Raw genomic sequence first — 15,903 nt, 5'->3', positions numbered from 1 at the left:
CTTACGAAACCATCTGCTCAAAGCTCTTGGGCATCATGCCATAGTCCCAGACAGCGGCGGGGCCGATTTCTCCTACAGAAGCCCATATCGTGAACTTCTCGACCATCTCCATTGAACAGTCCCCACACAGGGTTAGCCATGATATTGGTGGCATGATGGCCTTGCCCTCGCGACGATAATCTGAGCGCACGGCTCCAGTCATCTGGGACGATTGTCCACCCTAGTACAATGACCCATGAAGGGGCATGGACAAAGAAGCGTGGGGTGTTGTATTTCCCCTTGTGGTTTCACTTTGCTTTCAACTCTAAAGCCATGGAGCCTGGAAGAGATATTCCCTTCACTAGGTACCTCAGAGTGCACTCCGCAATTTGGGCACGAATGCAGAGTACCACCCGACTTCACCAAGTGTCAAAATCCAGGAGTTACCTACGCAAGGTGGTTAATGTCCAGCGGGGGTTTCGACACGACAAGGCACAGAGGGGAACAGTGATTGGATAACTGGGGAAGAGGAGATGAGCTGAGCCATCTGGACTGATTATCTTATCCATCAAAACAGCTCGGCGACCCTTTTGACCTCTTGACCCGATGTGGGCTTCGCCAAGCCAATCAGATTGCAAAGTGACATCATGCCGGAAACCCGCGGCTCTTTGTCCAAGCGGCAGCTCAAGCAGCAGCTGGCATCGATTGGATCCAATGGAGCTCTGGCGGGCAATCGCAAGAGGGCGCGTCCACTAACTCCGTTGGTAGACGCTCACACTGTACGTACCTGCGTGCGTTGAGGGCAAAAAAAGTGTCGATTCGTCGCCGAGGCTCCGAACCCCGGCGCGTGCAAAAAGCCGGGGGGCGATGTCGCAGTTTTTTTTTCCCTCGTCGTCATTAATAAACAAAGAAGAGGAAAGAAGAAACGGTAGAAAATCGCGACAATTTTTACGGAAACAGAAGAGAAGCCAATGCGTAGATTATCTCCACCTTGAAGCTGTTTGACTTAGCTGGGGCATTCACTCAAGAGACGATACTAGCCGACAGCCCGACCGACTCTCCTCCGACCGGCCTCGGGGTTTTCCTCCGGATATTGGAGTCTTTTTCTACCTTCTCCTCACTTTTACCCCCTTGAACTCTGGCGTTCAAGGCAGAGACAAAAAGGTGACGGAAGAGGCTGCTTTTATTCCGGCTGCAGTAATTAACGGCTGGGAGCTTCGGTCTTGTTCCACCGACCGATGCCTTCGAAGCCCTTGGATCGATCGCCACTTGCTACTAAGACAAGACCTCTCCACCAAAAAAGCACTACTCAACCGAGTCATCGTCATCGACGCCTCAGGTCTTTACTCTAAACTTACTCCTTCAACTATCCATCTGATTTCTTGAACCTCTTTGTCTTTTTCATCATATTCCGGCAAACCATGAACCAGACCTTCTAAGCCTGAACAAGAGACACCCCGGCTTCCCACAATGGCCCCTGTCGGAGCAAACCGTTCCGGCGGCTTCGACCACCACCACGATAACCAGCACCACCACCATCAGAGCCCGCTCCAGGCCGACGACGACTTTTCCCTCGCACACATGATTGATACGGAGCCCAACGGCCCTGACAATGGGGGTTCGCCGTCTGCTGCTGGCGCTGGCGCTCGAGGTCCTGGCAACAACGACGTCGTCGACATTACGGCTGGGCAAAAGATGGTATCGGCCATGTCGGGAAGCCTTCTAACTTCGCTACTCGGTACGCCTCATTGTCTACAGATACAGTCGACCGCGATCTAACAATTTCTAGTCACACCCCTCGACGTCGTCCGCGTGCGCCTCCAATCCCAAAAAGCCCCCGTCTCGACCGTCGACTTCTCTAAGCTCGCCATCACAACCTCGTCCCTCACGCCCGCCCAGACCGCCGAGCTCGGAATCACATCCTGCTGCCGCGAGGTCTTCTTCTCGGGCGGCAACGCCGAGTTTTGCCTCGCCGCCCCGCGCATCGAGGGCATCGCCGCCGCTCCCCCAGCCGCAGAGTGCGCCGTCGAGGAGGTTCAGCGCCGAACTTTCAGCACAACTTTTGACGGCTTGCGCAAGATCGCCCGTAATGAGGGCATCACCACTTTGTGGAGGGGCTTGTCGCCTACGCTCGTTATGGCCATTCCCTCGAATATCATCTACTTTACTGGCTACGATTGGTTGCGGTACAACCATAGCAGTCCCTTTTCGCGATTCTCGGATGCGACCGCTCCCCTCACAGCTGGATCAGCAGCCCGTGTGCTTGCGGCGACAGCTGTCGGCCCCATCGAGCTGATACGCACGCGGATGCAGGCTGCTTCTGGAACTAGCACGACAAATCACCTGGTGGAGACGTTCCAAGGTGTCAAGGAGATGGTGGGCATGCATGGGTATACATCGCTGTGGAGGGGTCTTACTTTGACCCTCTGGCGAGATGTCCCTTTTTCAGGATTATACTGGTTCGGATACGAGTCTATTCGGTCGAGGCTGACTGACCTTCGGGAACAACGTCATGGCCATGCGCTGTCGCTCGAGGATGATCTGTCTGAGGCGCGGAGGAGGTCGCAGAGCCACGAGAACCACACCGAGACCTTTGTCGATGCCTTTACAGCTGGCGCCATGTCAGGAGCCTTCGCCTCGTTCGTGACGACGCCCTTCGACGTTGGCAAGACACGGACACAGATCTACCAGGACAGCTCCCGCAACGCCGCCAAGAGCAGCACAGCGGCCCAGGCCCCAGAGGAGCGCAATATGGTGCGCTTCCTATGGCACATCTTCAAGACCGAAGGCGCCTCTGGTCTCTGGAAGGGATGGATCCCGCGAACGCTCAAGGTTGCCCCCGCATGCGCCATCATGATCAGCAGCTACGAGGTGGGCAAGCGAGCATTCCGGGGCGTCAACGAACGAGCGCAACTCCAGAAGGAAGCAGGCCGTTCATAAAGATGAAAAAGGAGATTTGTATAGATGATTCTTTTTGGCGTTTGGAGGGGGCAGGCGATTAAAAGGGGGAGGGGGAATGGACACTCTTCTCCTGAATGCGCTTTTTTGGCTTTTTATGAGCGACAATGAATTTAGACGATGGAGTATCATGGCTATTAAATACCTCGGAGAGTTAAAGTAGATTAATTGTAAGAGTATAAGAGACATGTGTTATGTATAATCCCATGGACCAGAGTGATCCAACCCTATATCGCAAAGTCGTGTGCACCAACTTGTGCGTTGATAGACATGACGTCGGCAACTTGTGCTACAAAAGATATTTGACGTAGCTTATTCTCTTTGGCATAAGTGAATATATGTAGTGAGTTTATAGATGGATGAATAGTAAGTGATGGTTCCGGCGATCAACATGATTGTTCAACAATTCAACCGTCGCCAATTTGTGCGTGATATTCAGTTAACGAGGTCGTGATAGTTCTTGGGCGGAAAAGTGGGACTTGAAGACTTTCACCTTGACCATTTTGAAGCGATAGAACTGGGAATTTAACGGATACCGACTGGCGAGATATTGAAGGCAAGTCAGAAATTCTTATGCTTTATACCAAAGGCAATAAGAAGGGCGTATCTGGCGTCCCTTCTCTCAATACCCCATTCACTGGCTCACTCACCCAACCTCAACTCATCCTCACCTTTACTTACACTCCTCATAGACACCATGTACTCCCTCACCTGCGCCGACGGCCTCTCCTTCGGCTCCGACGTCTACGTCCTAGACATCCACCGTACATCTGCCGGCCTCGCCTCCATCGCCTCGGACCAGCACCTCTCCCTGCTGGATCCAACCCGCCTCTCTGCTGGTCCTCTGCGTCGTCTGCCAACTGAGCACGGCAACTTGAACTGCCTGCGGGTGTTTGATGCCAACGCTTCCCTTGTTTGCACGGCTGGTGAGAATGGAACTGTGGGTGTGTGGGATCTGAGGCAGGGTGCGAGGGTGGCCCAGTTTCAAGGTGAGTCTTTGGATGACTTGATACAGTGTATGCATACTAACCTTTCCCCCAGCCAGCCAAACTCCTATTCTATCCATGGCATGCAGTCAAGACACAAAGACAATCGCCGTAGGAACCGAACTACAAAACCACACCGCCTCAATCCATCTCTGGTACTATCCCCCTCAACCTCAAGTCTACCCGCAAAGCTAACACACCCCAGGGACGTCCGCTCAACCCCATCACAAAAAGCCCACTACCAAGAAGTCCACAGCGACGACGTGACAGACCTATCCTTCAACCCCTCAAACCCGGCAATCCTCCTCTCCGGCTCCACAGACGGCCTTGTCAACGTCTACGACACGCGCATCGCAGAAGAAGAGGACCTCACGCTGCAGACGTGCAACGCTGACGCTTCGGTGCACCGTGCTGCGTGGCTGTCGGCTACAGAGGTTGCAGCTCTGTCGCATGATGAGCGTTGTGCGCTGTATGACGTCAGCGAGGAGCGCACGAATGGTGATGCTGTGCAGGATTTTGGGGATATGAGGACTGTTCTTGGGTGTCAGTACGTTGCTGATATTACGCCCAAGATGGATGGAAGCGGTGCCATTCTCGGCGCCGGAGCTCAGGAGTAAGTCATCCACTACCCCCTTTCAACGATGAGTGCTAACATCATATAGTAAGCAAGCATTCGAACTTGTGTTCCTCGCTAAGAACCCAAGCGGCGAGGGCTGGGCTTTGGATCGGGATAACAGCGTCGGTCTTCCTGGTGCGCACGGCGACGAGATTGTGCGATCGTTCTGCTTCTTTGATGAGGAGCATGTGGTGTACACGGCTGGTGAAGATGGCAATGTCAAGGCTTGGAGACCGGGTAATTAATAGAATGCGGAAGACAAAATGTTGGTGAAATAAAAATAAAAAGGCTGGTTTGGGATTGTTGCGAGTATTGCGTTTTATGTACCTCAACACCAAAAATTCCCCATTGTGCATGCATCACCAGCTTCACATCCCGCCACCAACCGCCAGCCCAAAAGCGTCCCCCAACACCACCATCAAGCCTCCAAAAAACACAAAAAGATATCGTCAAAGGTCTACAGTAACATGACAATCCGGCCAAAATGGCAAAAAGGTATGTTGACCAGCGCCGCCCCCATTGGGCCCATGGGACCGGATGGACTCGAACATACCCCCCACCAGTCATTGGGAAAACCGGCGGTCTGTAGCTGCAGCTACCGCCATACCGTAAAACCTCTTGGCAGTTTACATTAGATGCGTTTGGTATTGGGGGGTATAAGGCTTTGGTCGGGAGGTGGCTAGCGGGCAGTGCCAGGGGACCGTCAGCTTTTTTCTAGACCAGTGTCAGGCGGCAGACTCACCCAATCCCTAGCAGCACAGCTCTTGAAAGGCCAATGACCTGCTTTAGAGTCTTCTGCAGTCTCCTTACACCTTCTCAGCCAAACTTGTCATGCTTGCTCTTCACCTTCAACTCCAACAACCGTTCATGATAATCACCCTCCCTCCTCGCCCTCTTCAGCTTCCGCACCTCATCCTCATCCAACCTCCTCCCAGCCGCCTCCTCCAGCTCCCGCCGACTAATCTTGGCGAGCGCCTTCTCCTCCTTTGACGCGCGCAGCTTGGGCTTGAAGCGCGCCTGCATTCTGATCCGGAAGGTTGTGTTAAACGAGATGACGTCGGCGTCTCCGCGGACCTCGGCGGCTGCAGCTTTGCCAGACTTGGATGGCTTGGTGCTGGGTTTTATGGTCAGGAGGGTATCTCGAAGTGTCTGGAGCTGAAATGTTCCGGGTGTGTCTGCCGTTGGGATGACGTTGAAGGACTCGAGGGGTGATACTGCCTCTGATGTCGCTGACAGCAATCCGATCTTGTCGCAAGAGAGATACCTATCACGCCGTGTAAGTAAAGTGCCTTCTTTGTACACTGGTAACAATAACTCACTTCCCATGATGTCCCTTGAACCGAAAGCTCTCGGTCCCAGAAACACGATTCGCGACCCAGACCTGTCGCACATCATGAGGCTCAGCCGTCGCTGGGTTCCCATCAACAATATTCTCGATCGGCAGCGTGAAAACCGTCCCCGAAGGATCGCAAGCCAGGGCAGAAGGCGTCTCCGTCGGGAGTACAATCATGACAGGCCCCACGACGTCCCCCGTGGCCTCGGCCGACACCCAGCTATCATCGCCCTCTACCTCGTCCTCAGTCTTCTTTTGTACATCCGACGGTCCGGCCTCGATGTCGTTGCGAGCGGCCTTTTCGGCATCTGTGCGCTTGCGCTTCTTCGTCTTCTTGTCGCCCTTGAAGGTCAATGGTTTGACCATGATGAGATAACGATGTCGTACTCGGCGGTTGGCGTCGGGGGTTGATTTGGGTGGTGAGGCTCTGCGATGCGATACGATGCTAGACGCGCGCTCGGGAGGCGGCGAGCTCCACACGGAGGATTGTCGCTTTGGGAAGGTGAATTTTTACGTAAGCCCACCTCCCCGCAGCTTTGCATCTGCCGGTGATTGTTTGGAGCAGGTATATATAGAAACTGGGGTATCGACATGTAAATTGGTTCTCAATTATATCTCATATCGATTTTGAGTTGGAAATTGAATATAGTCTCGTCCATCATGGCCTCTCAAGCAAAAGCTGTCACTGTCTCACTCCAGGATCTCAAGGATGGTATGTGCCCCTCCAACTCATGATGGCTCTTATCCGCCCTCATGATAAAACTGACACGAGTAAAAGGCAACATCCCCTTTGAGACCCTGCAGCAAGCTTTTGGCCCAGACTCTCTGGGAATCCTAGTCGTCAAGGATGTTCCCCAAGAATTCCCCGAACTTAGACACCAGGCCCTCTCTTACGCCTCATATCTCGGCAACCTCCCCAAGGATGAGCTCGGTAAGATAAGAACCACAACTCTTCAACCCATGCTAATTTTTCATAGAAAAGCTTGAGAACTCCCGCTCAAAGTACCTAACCGGTTGGTCCCTTGGAAAGGAGACCCTTAAGAACGGCCAGGTCGACACCTTCAAGGGCTCCTACTATGCCAACTGCGCCTTCTACGTCGACCCTACCCTCGAGTGCGCCGTCCCGACCTCCGAGTTCTCCATCGACACCTTTCCCGAATATCTTGCCCCCAATGTCTGGCCTCGAGAGGAGATCCTTCCAGGGTTTAAACCCTCCGTGACTACTCTGTGCCGTCTCATCATCGATGTTGCTGTCCTCGTCGCTCGTGCCTGTGATCGCTTCGCCCAGCAGGACATCCCCGGATATCCCAAGGGCTATCTAGAGCACGTTGTGAGCACTTCAAGCACCACCAAGGCACGTCTCCTGCATTATTACCCCCAGGAGGCAGACCCCGCCGCCAATGAAGGCGACGAGGACGACTGGTGTGCCACGCACCTCGACCACGGCTGCTTGACTGGTCTTACATCCGCCATGTTCATCGACGAGCAAAAGACCAGCCCTGCTGTTCCCAAGGGGACGAGCCTAAACGGCGCCTCTCTACCTCCCCTCGACGAACTCCCCTCATCCCCTGACCCGTCTGCTGGATTGTATATCAAGTCACGTACTGGCGAGACTGTCCAGGTCAAGATCCCGCGCGACTGTATCGCATTCCAGACCGGCGAGGCCCTCGAGCGCATCACAGTGGGCCGTTTCAAGGCTGTGCCTCACTTTGTTAGAGGTGTGAGGCCTAGTGTGAGTGATGGAAAGGTTGCGCGAAACACGCTGGCCGTCTTTACCCAGCCCAACTTGGGTGAGGAGGTGGACATCGAGCAGCACCTCACTTTTGGAGAGTTTGCTAGAGGTATTGTCAACAAGAATACCGTGTCATAGCGATGCAGTTGAGAGGAAAGAAAAGAAAACAGGCAAAACTGATTGGTCTTGGATTTAGTTTGCATTGTCTGTACGCTAGTCACTCACTGTTGGAACGCTACTGTTCAGAGTATCCTCGTTGCACACGATTGGCTCGGGATGAATGTAAAGATCGTGTTTCTAGCTATATAGATATCTATCTATAAATGCCAAGTTAAATCGTATAAATGGGCAGTACAGTGACTGCGTTAGAAGTAAACAGTGGCATATAAAATGCCAAGGTTTTCCGGGCATGTATCAGTCTGAGCAGTACCTCATCTGTTGATGAAAGGCCTTAAAATGAACGCACAAAACATGAGTCGACTAGAGCTATATCCCGACAAATTGGAGGGAGATAACTCAGGTTCGAAAGAAAGTAACCATCTTTCCCATCACAGACAACCAATCAATATCCCGACGCATCGAGCCCACTAACCTTGCGAAATTGGCTGGGAAGGGGTGGGCTGCTGGCATGCGAAGGTGCTAAGTAGGGCACTCCTTAAGCCCAAGCGCCGACGAGACTCATAAAGAAAGCCCCGAAGAACACGAGCAGGCAGGCATAGACACGCTTGCGGCCACGCAGGAAGCGCCAGCTCTCATCGCTGAGGAAATCCTCGGAAAGCAGCTCGACAAGGGACGCAAACGTGAGAAGTCCAGCTGAGATGGCATTCATGACACCGACAACAATGAGACCAACTTCGGAGTCGGGGCTGTAGAGCATGTGGGTAGCAAGACCAATGGCCTGTCCGAGGGGAGTAGTGCATCCGTATGCGAGCGCCATGAACCAGGGCTGCAGCTTGCCCTCAGGCCACTTGATGGCTGCAATTCGAGATCCGAGAGCCAGACCCTCAAAAGTCTGGTGAAACACAATGGCGATAAGCAGAATGATAAACTCGTTTCCAATCGACACGCTGAGGGCCATGCCGATAAAGACGCTGTGGAAGAGGATACCAAGTTCGAGCAGCACGCACTGGAGAAGCTCCTTGCGTTGCTGCTGCTCCTGGGACAGAGCAGGCACCTGTAGGGACTCGAGGCTCGTCTCCTCGAGATGTTTTCTTCCTGACTGAGCGTTGTCGTCGTCTTCGCAAGCCTCTTCTTCGAGGTTTTGCATCTGAACTCTCTCATCTCTGCTGTTGAGAACAGACAGGCCTTGTCCGATGCTTGAGGATCGTCCGCGGAGGGGCCCCATATCACGGATAGGAAGCATGCCTACGCTTCCCATGCACCCACGACCGGTGTGTGCCTGCTGGCCGTTGTTGGCAGACGTAATTTCAACGGGAGCAACATGTCGTGAAGGGTGAAAGACCATTTCAATCACAGTGACGAGGAAGATGGCCGCAAGAGCAATGGCGCCTGGCATAGCAGGGTAGTCCTGGTTCCAGAAGCTGCTGAGGCAAGGGTCCCCGAGAGAGATGAAGGCCGTGGGAAGCAGATGAACGAAAGCTGTAGCGATGAGAACGCCGGTACCAAAGTGGCGCACGGCAAAGAAGAAGCGGCTTGGGATTCTTAGGCCTGGGAACTTGGTGGCCAGAACAGGAAACGCGCAGCCCAACGTCGAGACAAACAGGATGATGAAGAGAGCTCCGACGTGAAGAGGAAGGTTGTAGTCTTCCTTGTCAACGCCTCCCTTGGCGCAAGTGTTTCGCTTGCGGAGTGTTGAGAAGTGGTCGACAACCAGTGACTCCCGAGGCTTGGGCGACGGGGCTTTGGCGACGGGCGAGGGCGAGGGCGAGTTCCAAGACGAGAGAATCGTAGAGACAACAAGGACAGAGAGGACCCAGATGGTCCAGCTCCAAATGTGCGAGGCACATGACGAGAGAGCGCCTCGAGGAAGACGGCTGTGGTCGTCACCACCAGCGACCGTCTTTAGACGCGAGGACAGTCCTAGGCTTGTCAATATACATGACGAGGTAGGTGGATCGAGGTTTGATGGTGTTGAAGGGAGGGACAAGGAAAAGAACTACGTACCCGAGATACGGGACAGTCGTCCCGCATCGTTGGGAGAGCCCTTCTCGGGCTCGGAAGCTTGATTCCCAGATTGATTACTGTCATCACATGCACCCAAGAGTGACCCATTACTGCCACCGCTCCCATCATCCTGGTCAGCATCGACATGCTCGCGCAAGTTGGAGATGCCATTGAGGTCCTGGCGCGTGGTATGAGATGCGGCCAGAGGCGAAGGGCTCTGGTTCCAGGTGAGGTGTCGGTAGAACGACTCGTCCGCTTTGGAGAGGCAGATCATGGTGAATGCTTCTTAAGCTATGATGCTGCCGTAGTGGAGATGTCGTCCAGTCAGGGAGAGAAGAACTCGCCGGCCTGTGCTACTTGACAAGCGGACCACGTTCAGAATCAAAAATTGAGCAGGTCAAAGTAGTTCAATGCCTATGATGAAAATAAATTGAGGGGGAGGAAAAGAAAGGTTGTAGATAAAAGACAAACAGATCTAAGCCGTTGGATCAAGCTTAAAAGACAAAAGGGTTGCGGAGGAAAAGTTAAAAACGCCGGCTTATGAGTGGGCGAGCAATCATGAACCTTACAGTTACGGGCTAGCGAAACCCGGGGGGCAGGGCGTCACCACCGCCGGCCGTACCTGCCCTTGCGCCTTGGAAGCTGGGGGCTATGAAACTAGAGGCAATCGGAAGCTGCGACCCCGGTTTTGCCCGCGTGATGATGGAGTCCACCACATGGCTCAGGGGTACACGACACGAAGTAACTGTTCTTAACTTACCTAAGGTGAACTTGATTGGTTCGCCGCCGGCGCACTCTCTGCCCGCGGGTATATACGGGAGATGGTACGAGCTGTCTTTGTACCGCCACAGTTGACCCCCTCCTCCGTAACCTACTCTCCCCCGTAAACACCCCGTCGGCTCCCGGCGGCCGGTGGTCGTCCGGGTCGAGGCACAGTCAAGGGCCCGGGCGGCGTTGGTCTCGGAGGACCTCCGTGGCTAACTCCATAAATAAACCATGTTTTTTTTACGCCCCTAGTATTTGATCACTTGATGAAAAGATGAAAAAAATTGAGGGTGGATCTAACGTCTTACGTATGAAACAAGGAGGACTCATCTAGATGCGTTCTCTCCAGCCGGGGGAAAAAGGTCACGTTGACAAGATTCCATTGAGCGAACTGAGACGGAGGGGCCACATTCCGTATCTCGTGCGGGGGAGAATACGCCGGTCGACCTTGATTGTCTTGGCTCAGCGTATTCGGTGAGCTGAGGTGAGGCCACAGTCAAGGGTCAATCGATCACATCTGCACTGCACTGCAGCTTTGATGCATTCGGCGCTTTGCATGCCACATATGCAGGAAGGCGAACTTCGGAACGCAGTTCTGTCGGTGACGATAATTCCACAATTGTTATCTTGTTGATAGACTTGAAGGTCCAGTCGATAACTGTACCCTGGTCACAGACTCATTGATGACTGCCGTGATCGGCGAGCATGTCATCCAGACACCGCGCGGACATTGTCAACTGCCGCATCTCACACACCTTGATTTTGGATTCATATTTAGCAGAAATCTTGTGTTCCATGCTTAAATAGAGTGCCAATGAGATAGGTAGCGCTGAGACAATACCCATCTCCATGAGTAAAGACTGACTGGCGCTGACTAAGGCACCTTATCTGTTTCGTGATCTCACTGAGCGCTGACATCATGTCCTCCCATTGACCTGAATATAACCTCAGCGACACCTCCAGAATCAACATCTCACACAAGTAAACTCTCTCAAGTCTGACAAAGATGGCCCTTCCTCCCAAGTTCGCCGGGCACAAGCTCCAATTCGCGGCCCCTCCTTCGGCCCCCTCTGCCGTAGCTCACACGACTCACACGCTCGAGTTCTACCTCGACTACTGCTGCCCCTTCTCCGCCAAGATCTTCCGCACCCTCCGGTCCGCCGTCATCCCGGCTATCAAGGCCAACCCGGCCTGGGCTTCAAGCCTTGTCTTTATCTTCCGACAGCAGATCCAGCCTTGGCACCCGTCCTCGACCCTCATGCACGAGGCCGGTCTCGCCGTGCAGCGCCTAGCCCCCGAGCGCTTCTGGGACTTCAGCGCCGCCCTGTTCGACGAGCAGACCTCCTTCTTCGACGTCAATGTGGTCAACGAGACGCGCAATGCCACCTACCGCCGACTCGCCAAGGTGGCCGCCAAGGTGGGCCTGGACGAGGAGGAGGTGTATAAACTGCTCGAGATCCCCTCGCAGCCGGGCGAGGACGGAGCGCTGAATGCGGGGAACCAGGTCACAAACGACCTCAAGGTCATCACCAAGATGAACCGTCTGATTGGCGTGCACGTCACACCGACCGCCGTGTATGACGGCGTGGTGCAGGACGTCAGCTCGGGATGGACCAAGGAGCAGTGGGTTGAGTGGCTGGAGAAGAATGTCGTTTGACTACCAGAGGAGAGGAGTAAGCTCTGATGATATAAATGAATTCACTGATCATGAGCAATGAATGCATTTTGAATGTCTCACGAATCACCATGTGTGTGGTGTCAATATTCAATCGCCATGTGCCAATATGTCGTAGCCCCATCACGTCCCGAGCCGCGTCTTTCCCAACCGGGATCTTTTTCGACTTCATCCGCATGAGCCTCTCATCCGGCAAAAACACCAATCACACAGTCAATCACCATGATACAGCTAAGAACAGCGCTACCAAGGCTACGGCCAAGCCAATTGGCATCTCTATCTCGCCAAACAGTGCCCTTCCAGCCCATCTCTCTCACCCGTTCCCTCCGCCGATCACTGCAGAAATCTCTCCAGCAATCTCAACGGCGATGCTACGCCAAGCCTGCCACCCCAGCTCAAAAGACCAGTCGGATAGAGGATGAGCTTAAACGACAGGCCAGAGCCGCTTCAAAGAGCAACAAGGAGTTTGGTGTGTTCAACAGAATGAGCAGTGTCGAGGAGTGTGCTAACGCCCAAGTTAGAGCTCCCTGAGAAGCTCATCATCTATCATGCCGGCACAGGACGCACAACATTTCTGGCCATGGTCAAGATCACGACCTTGTTTCTCGGAGCATTCTTTTGTTTCATAGTTGCACCGAGCTACATCAAAGCAGACAAGCCCGAGTGGGAGACTGCGAGTGGTATGTCACTCACTCACTCGTCTCATATCACGTATCACGAGACACTAACACGAACCAGTCGTCCTCTGCGGCATCATCCCCATCTTCTTTGTCGCCTACACAACGTCCCCCTTTGTCACTCATATCCACATCCACCTACCCCCGTACGCCCGTGCCTCGCGCACCATCCTTGAGCGCTTCGTCCGCGCCCTCCCGCCCTCGACACCTCTCACCCTCACCACCATGAGCGCCATCTCCAAACCCCGCTACAGTAGCATCCAGGCTGGCGATCTATCTCCCGTGCGCCGTCGCTTCGGCCTCGTCAACTACGTCCGCGACACGACCGAGGAGAACGCCAAGCGTCGCTGGTACATGTTCCGCGCTGTCGGCAAGTTTTACGTCCAGGACAAGCGGCAGAGGAAGGTGAGGTATGAGAAGAAGACGGACAAGGTCGATGGGTGGATTTGGGATGCTATCAAGGAGCGGATCGACAAGAGAGCGAACAAGGTCTAGACAAGACACCCCTTTGTACTTCACCTATTTTGTACCGCCCCGCCTCATGTATCACCACCTCAGCATATCACGTCGTGTATCTAAGACGTCACAACACCGTACCAAACCATTCCCATTGCACCGCCAGTCACGATAGCAACTGGTGGGCTCACCCCCAGCCACATGCTCCCAAAGAAGCTCGTCGCCGTCGTCACAACCCACCAAGGCTCAACCGCCAGACTGGTCCCACTGCGATAGCCCTCATCAATGTACCCAATCTGCCACAGCCTATACACAGCCGTATAAATGAGACCGACCGCAGCCGCGTTCACGCCTCGAACCGCAGCCTTGACCCATCGCCAATGTCGGATCGTGCCCCAGAGACCCATAGTCCCGTGGACGAGCACCAGCCCTGGGAAAAAGATGCCCACGAACCCAATGAGAGCACCAGCCACAGAGCTATACCCGCCGTTAATGGCCGTCAGACTTCCAAGATAGACGGCAAAGTTGAAGTTGGGACCCGGAAACGCCTGGATCAGCGCAAGGCCGATGAGGAAATCCCTAGGACTCACCCAGCCCTCAGCAACGACATACTCACGCAGCAGCGGGATGACAACAGGGCCACCGCCAAAGATTATGGTGCCTGCGAGGTACATGTTGGCAAAGAGGCTGTAGAGAAGCGGCATGTCGGGGATGGTGCCGCGCAGGACCATGACGACGATGAAACTGGTGAAGAAGAGGCCGATGATGAACAGGCCTAGCTTCCACGACATACTGAGGATTCGGCCTTGAGGAATGACCCGTGGCTCTTCGGCGGTAGACAGCATAGACGCCTCCTGGGATGTACGGTCCTGGTCTCTGGCAGAAGTGTTGCTTCTTCGTGAAGCAGCTGGCCCTCCCGCCTCCGTCGATGTTGCTTGATCGACACGAACAGACTCGCTATTTGGCATCTCGATAGCCGCCTCCTCTTCTCTCCTCCTCTGTCTCTTAACCAGGGAAACAAGCTTCTTCACAGGACCATGCAACCATCGATAATCATGAACAACAGTTGCAACTCCGCAAAGAACCATGAGCACGGGAAAGTACCAGAGCGCATTGTATAGCATGCCCGCCGAGGCACTCAAGAAGACGACAACACGCGTCATGCGGTCCGTAATGGCCTTTTGCGACAGCTGCACCGCCGCGAGCACGATAATGCCGACGGTTGCAGCGTTGAGACCGGAGAGAAGAGCGTAGACTTGACGGGGCAGGGATTCGCCAATGTTGGAGACGCCGATGGAGAGGGCGTACATGCCGATGGCTCCAGGAAGACTGTAGCAAAGAGTGAGCTTGTTGTCTCTCATTTCGAACAACAAGGAGTGCGAGTGTAGAGCAAGCATACCTCCAGATGAAGAAACCTAGTATCGCAGACCAGAACCCGTCGTGAATCAAATTGATACAATAATGCATCTTTGTGCTCGCCGGCCCGGAAAGGGCCTGGCACACGCTGAAAAGCTCCTGATACTGTCCAGCTCTGTCAACATGCACGGCTCTATACAAGACATGGTAAATCAACTCACCACCTGCTCATCCAGCCACTGCAGCTTCACGGTGAACTTGTCATAGAACTACCCAACCAAGTCAGCAACTCCCTCGCTCTCAATCCAAAGGATTGACCCACAATCTTAAAGTGCACAGGCGGACCCCCGAACGAGGTGAACCCCATGTGCCAGTTCTGCCGCACCGTGCTCCCGAGCCTCTCCACAGGCACACACCCACGATCGTGATTCGTCATGGTGTTGTAGTTTATCGACAAAAGATGCAGCTACCACTTTCAACGCATGAAAGGTTGAGAAATTGCGCAGAGACTGCCAGGCTTGGGGCAGGCGAGGTTATAGGGGACGAGATGGACGGGGGCTATTGCGTGCTCGCCAAGACTGGCTTGACACTTGGTGGGAATAGGCCGCTAGTATCATCACTATGACTCTTATTTCAACTCCTCCATTGGAAGCGAGGGTAGGGTCAAGCACGTCAAAATCCAAATACGAGGAAATCTAACAAAGTCTAGGCACCCTGTTGTGCCACCCTCTTATTTCTCAAGATCAAAGGATTAGAAAGCTCATGGTGGGAACACATGATAACGAGCACTATTCCGCAGCTGTTCTGACGTCTTCCTTCCATACCACCTCACATCTCGCGCGGGGTTTAGCGGCTCCTTGGCAGCCCTTGAATGAGTTTAATTCAACGCCATCCAGACGCCATGCCATGCGAACAAGAGCCTGACAATCGCACCTGACTTGGTGTTGCTCGGCTCTCGTGTCTGAGTCAATGTAGCTAGCTGTGTTGCCTCGGATATCTTCATCTCTCCTAACAACTCTACCATTATCCACAGTTCACAAATACATCGAACCAACTTTTCATTTACACTACAGACTCTGAATCAACACTGTCTTCATGTTTTCTTACATACATTTACCAAGTTCACACTCTGCGCAATGGCCGCTGATTACACGCAACTTTGGTATTCGTGTTGCAACCGATAATGTCAAGCCCATTGCTCCCGAGACCTTTTCCCAGCCGTCCAGGTTCCCCTCGAGCTCCCCCC

General features: G+C 53.8%; 8 protein-coding genes across 8 annotated transcripts; 5 read left to right on the top strand and 3 right to left on the bottom strand.

The window, feature by feature from the left end:
• Positions 1-1,449: 1,449 nt before the first annotated feature.
• On the top strand, positions 1,450-2,919 carry LRP88_09073 (mitochondrial carrier domain-containing protein; the record flags this gene model as incomplete). Its single annotated transcript, XM_083245568.1, has 2 exons — positions 1,450-1,717; positions 1,769-2,919. 2 exons carry the CDS (start codon positions 1,450-1,452, stop codon positions 2,917-2,919), a joined length of 1,419 nt encoding a protein of 472 aa, XP_083100062.1.
• Positions 2,920-3,634: 715 nt separating this feature from the next.
• LRP88_09072 (WD40-repeat-containing domain protein) lies at positions 3,635-4,784 on the top strand (the record flags this gene model as incomplete). Its single annotated transcript, XM_083245567.1, has 5 exons — positions 3,635-3,926; positions 3,979-4,078; positions 4,129-4,536; positions 4,590-4,604; positions 4,661-4,784. 5 exons carry the CDS (start codon positions 3,635-3,637, stop codon positions 4,782-4,784), a joined length of 939 nt encoding a protein of 312 aa, XP_083100061.1.
• Positions 4,785-5,355: 571 nt separating this feature from the next.
• Positions 5,356-6,238, bottom strand: LRP88_09071 (FRG1-like family-domain-containing protein; the record flags this gene model as incomplete). Its single annotated transcript, XM_083245566.1, has 2 exons — positions 5,356-5,803; positions 5,859-6,238. 2 exons carry the CDS (start codon positions 6,236-6,238, stop codon positions 5,356-5,358), a joined length of 828 nt encoding a protein of 275 aa, XP_083100060.1.
• A 556-nt stretch (positions 6,239-6,794) lies between these two features.
• LRP88_09070 (uncharacterized protein) lies at positions 6,795-7,742 on the top strand (the record flags this gene model as incomplete). Its single annotated transcript, XM_083245565.1, has 2 exons — positions 6,795-6,803; positions 6,855-7,742. 2 exons carry the CDS (start codon positions 6,795-6,797, stop codon positions 7,740-7,742), a joined length of 897 nt encoding a protein of 298 aa, XP_083100059.1.
• A 517-nt stretch (positions 7,743-8,259) lies between these two features.
• On the bottom strand, positions 8,260-10,002 carry LRP88_09069 (ZIP zinc transporter-domain-containing protein; the record flags this gene model as incomplete). Its single annotated transcript, XM_083245564.1, has 2 exons — positions 8,260-9,644; positions 9,729-10,002. 2 exons carry the CDS (start codon positions 10,000-10,002, stop codon positions 8,260-8,262), a joined length of 1,659 nt encoding a protein of 552 aa, XP_083100058.1.
• A 1,497-nt stretch (positions 10,003-11,499) lies between these two features.
• LRP88_09068 (thioredoxin-like protein) lies at positions 11,500-12,150 on the top strand (the record flags this gene model as incomplete). Its single annotated transcript, XM_083245563.1, has 1 exon — positions 11,500-12,150. One exon carries the CDS (start codon positions 11,500-11,502, stop codon positions 12,148-12,150), a length of 651 nt encoding a protein of 216 aa, XP_083100057.1.
• Positions 12,151-12,390: 240 nt separating this feature from the next.
• LRP88_09067 (uncharacterized protein) lies at positions 12,391-13,340 on the top strand (the record flags this gene model as incomplete). Its single annotated transcript, XM_083245562.1, has 3 exons — positions 12,391-12,637; positions 12,690-12,848; positions 12,907-13,340. The coding sequence occupies 3 exons, from the start codon at positions 12,391-12,393 to the stop codon at positions 13,338-13,340; spliced, it is 840 nt and encodes a 279-aa protein (XP_083100056.1).
• An 80-nt stretch (positions 13,341-13,420) lies between these two features.
• On the bottom strand, positions 13,421-15,093 carry LRP88_09066 (chromate transporter; the record flags this gene model as incomplete). The annotated part of the gene is made up of 4 exons (XM_083245561.1): positions 13,421-14,630; positions 14,701-14,822; positions 14,879-14,926; positions 14,980-15,093. 4 exons carry the CDS (start codon positions 15,091-15,093, stop codon positions 13,421-13,423), a joined length of 1,494 nt encoding a protein of 497 aa, XP_083100055.1.
• Positions 15,094-15,903: the final 810 nt, after the last annotated feature.

The sequence above is a fragment of the Fusarium phalaenopsidis genome (genome assembly GCF_050370095.1).
Source record: "Fusarium phalaenopsidis strain FUZ10S chromosome Unknown contig_32302, whole genome shotgun sequence".
NCBI lineage: Eukaryota > Fungi > Ascomycota > Sordariomycetes > Hypocreales > Nectriaceae > Fusarium > Fusarium phalaenopsidis.
This window is presented reverse-complemented; position numbering and strand designations above follow the sequence as displayed.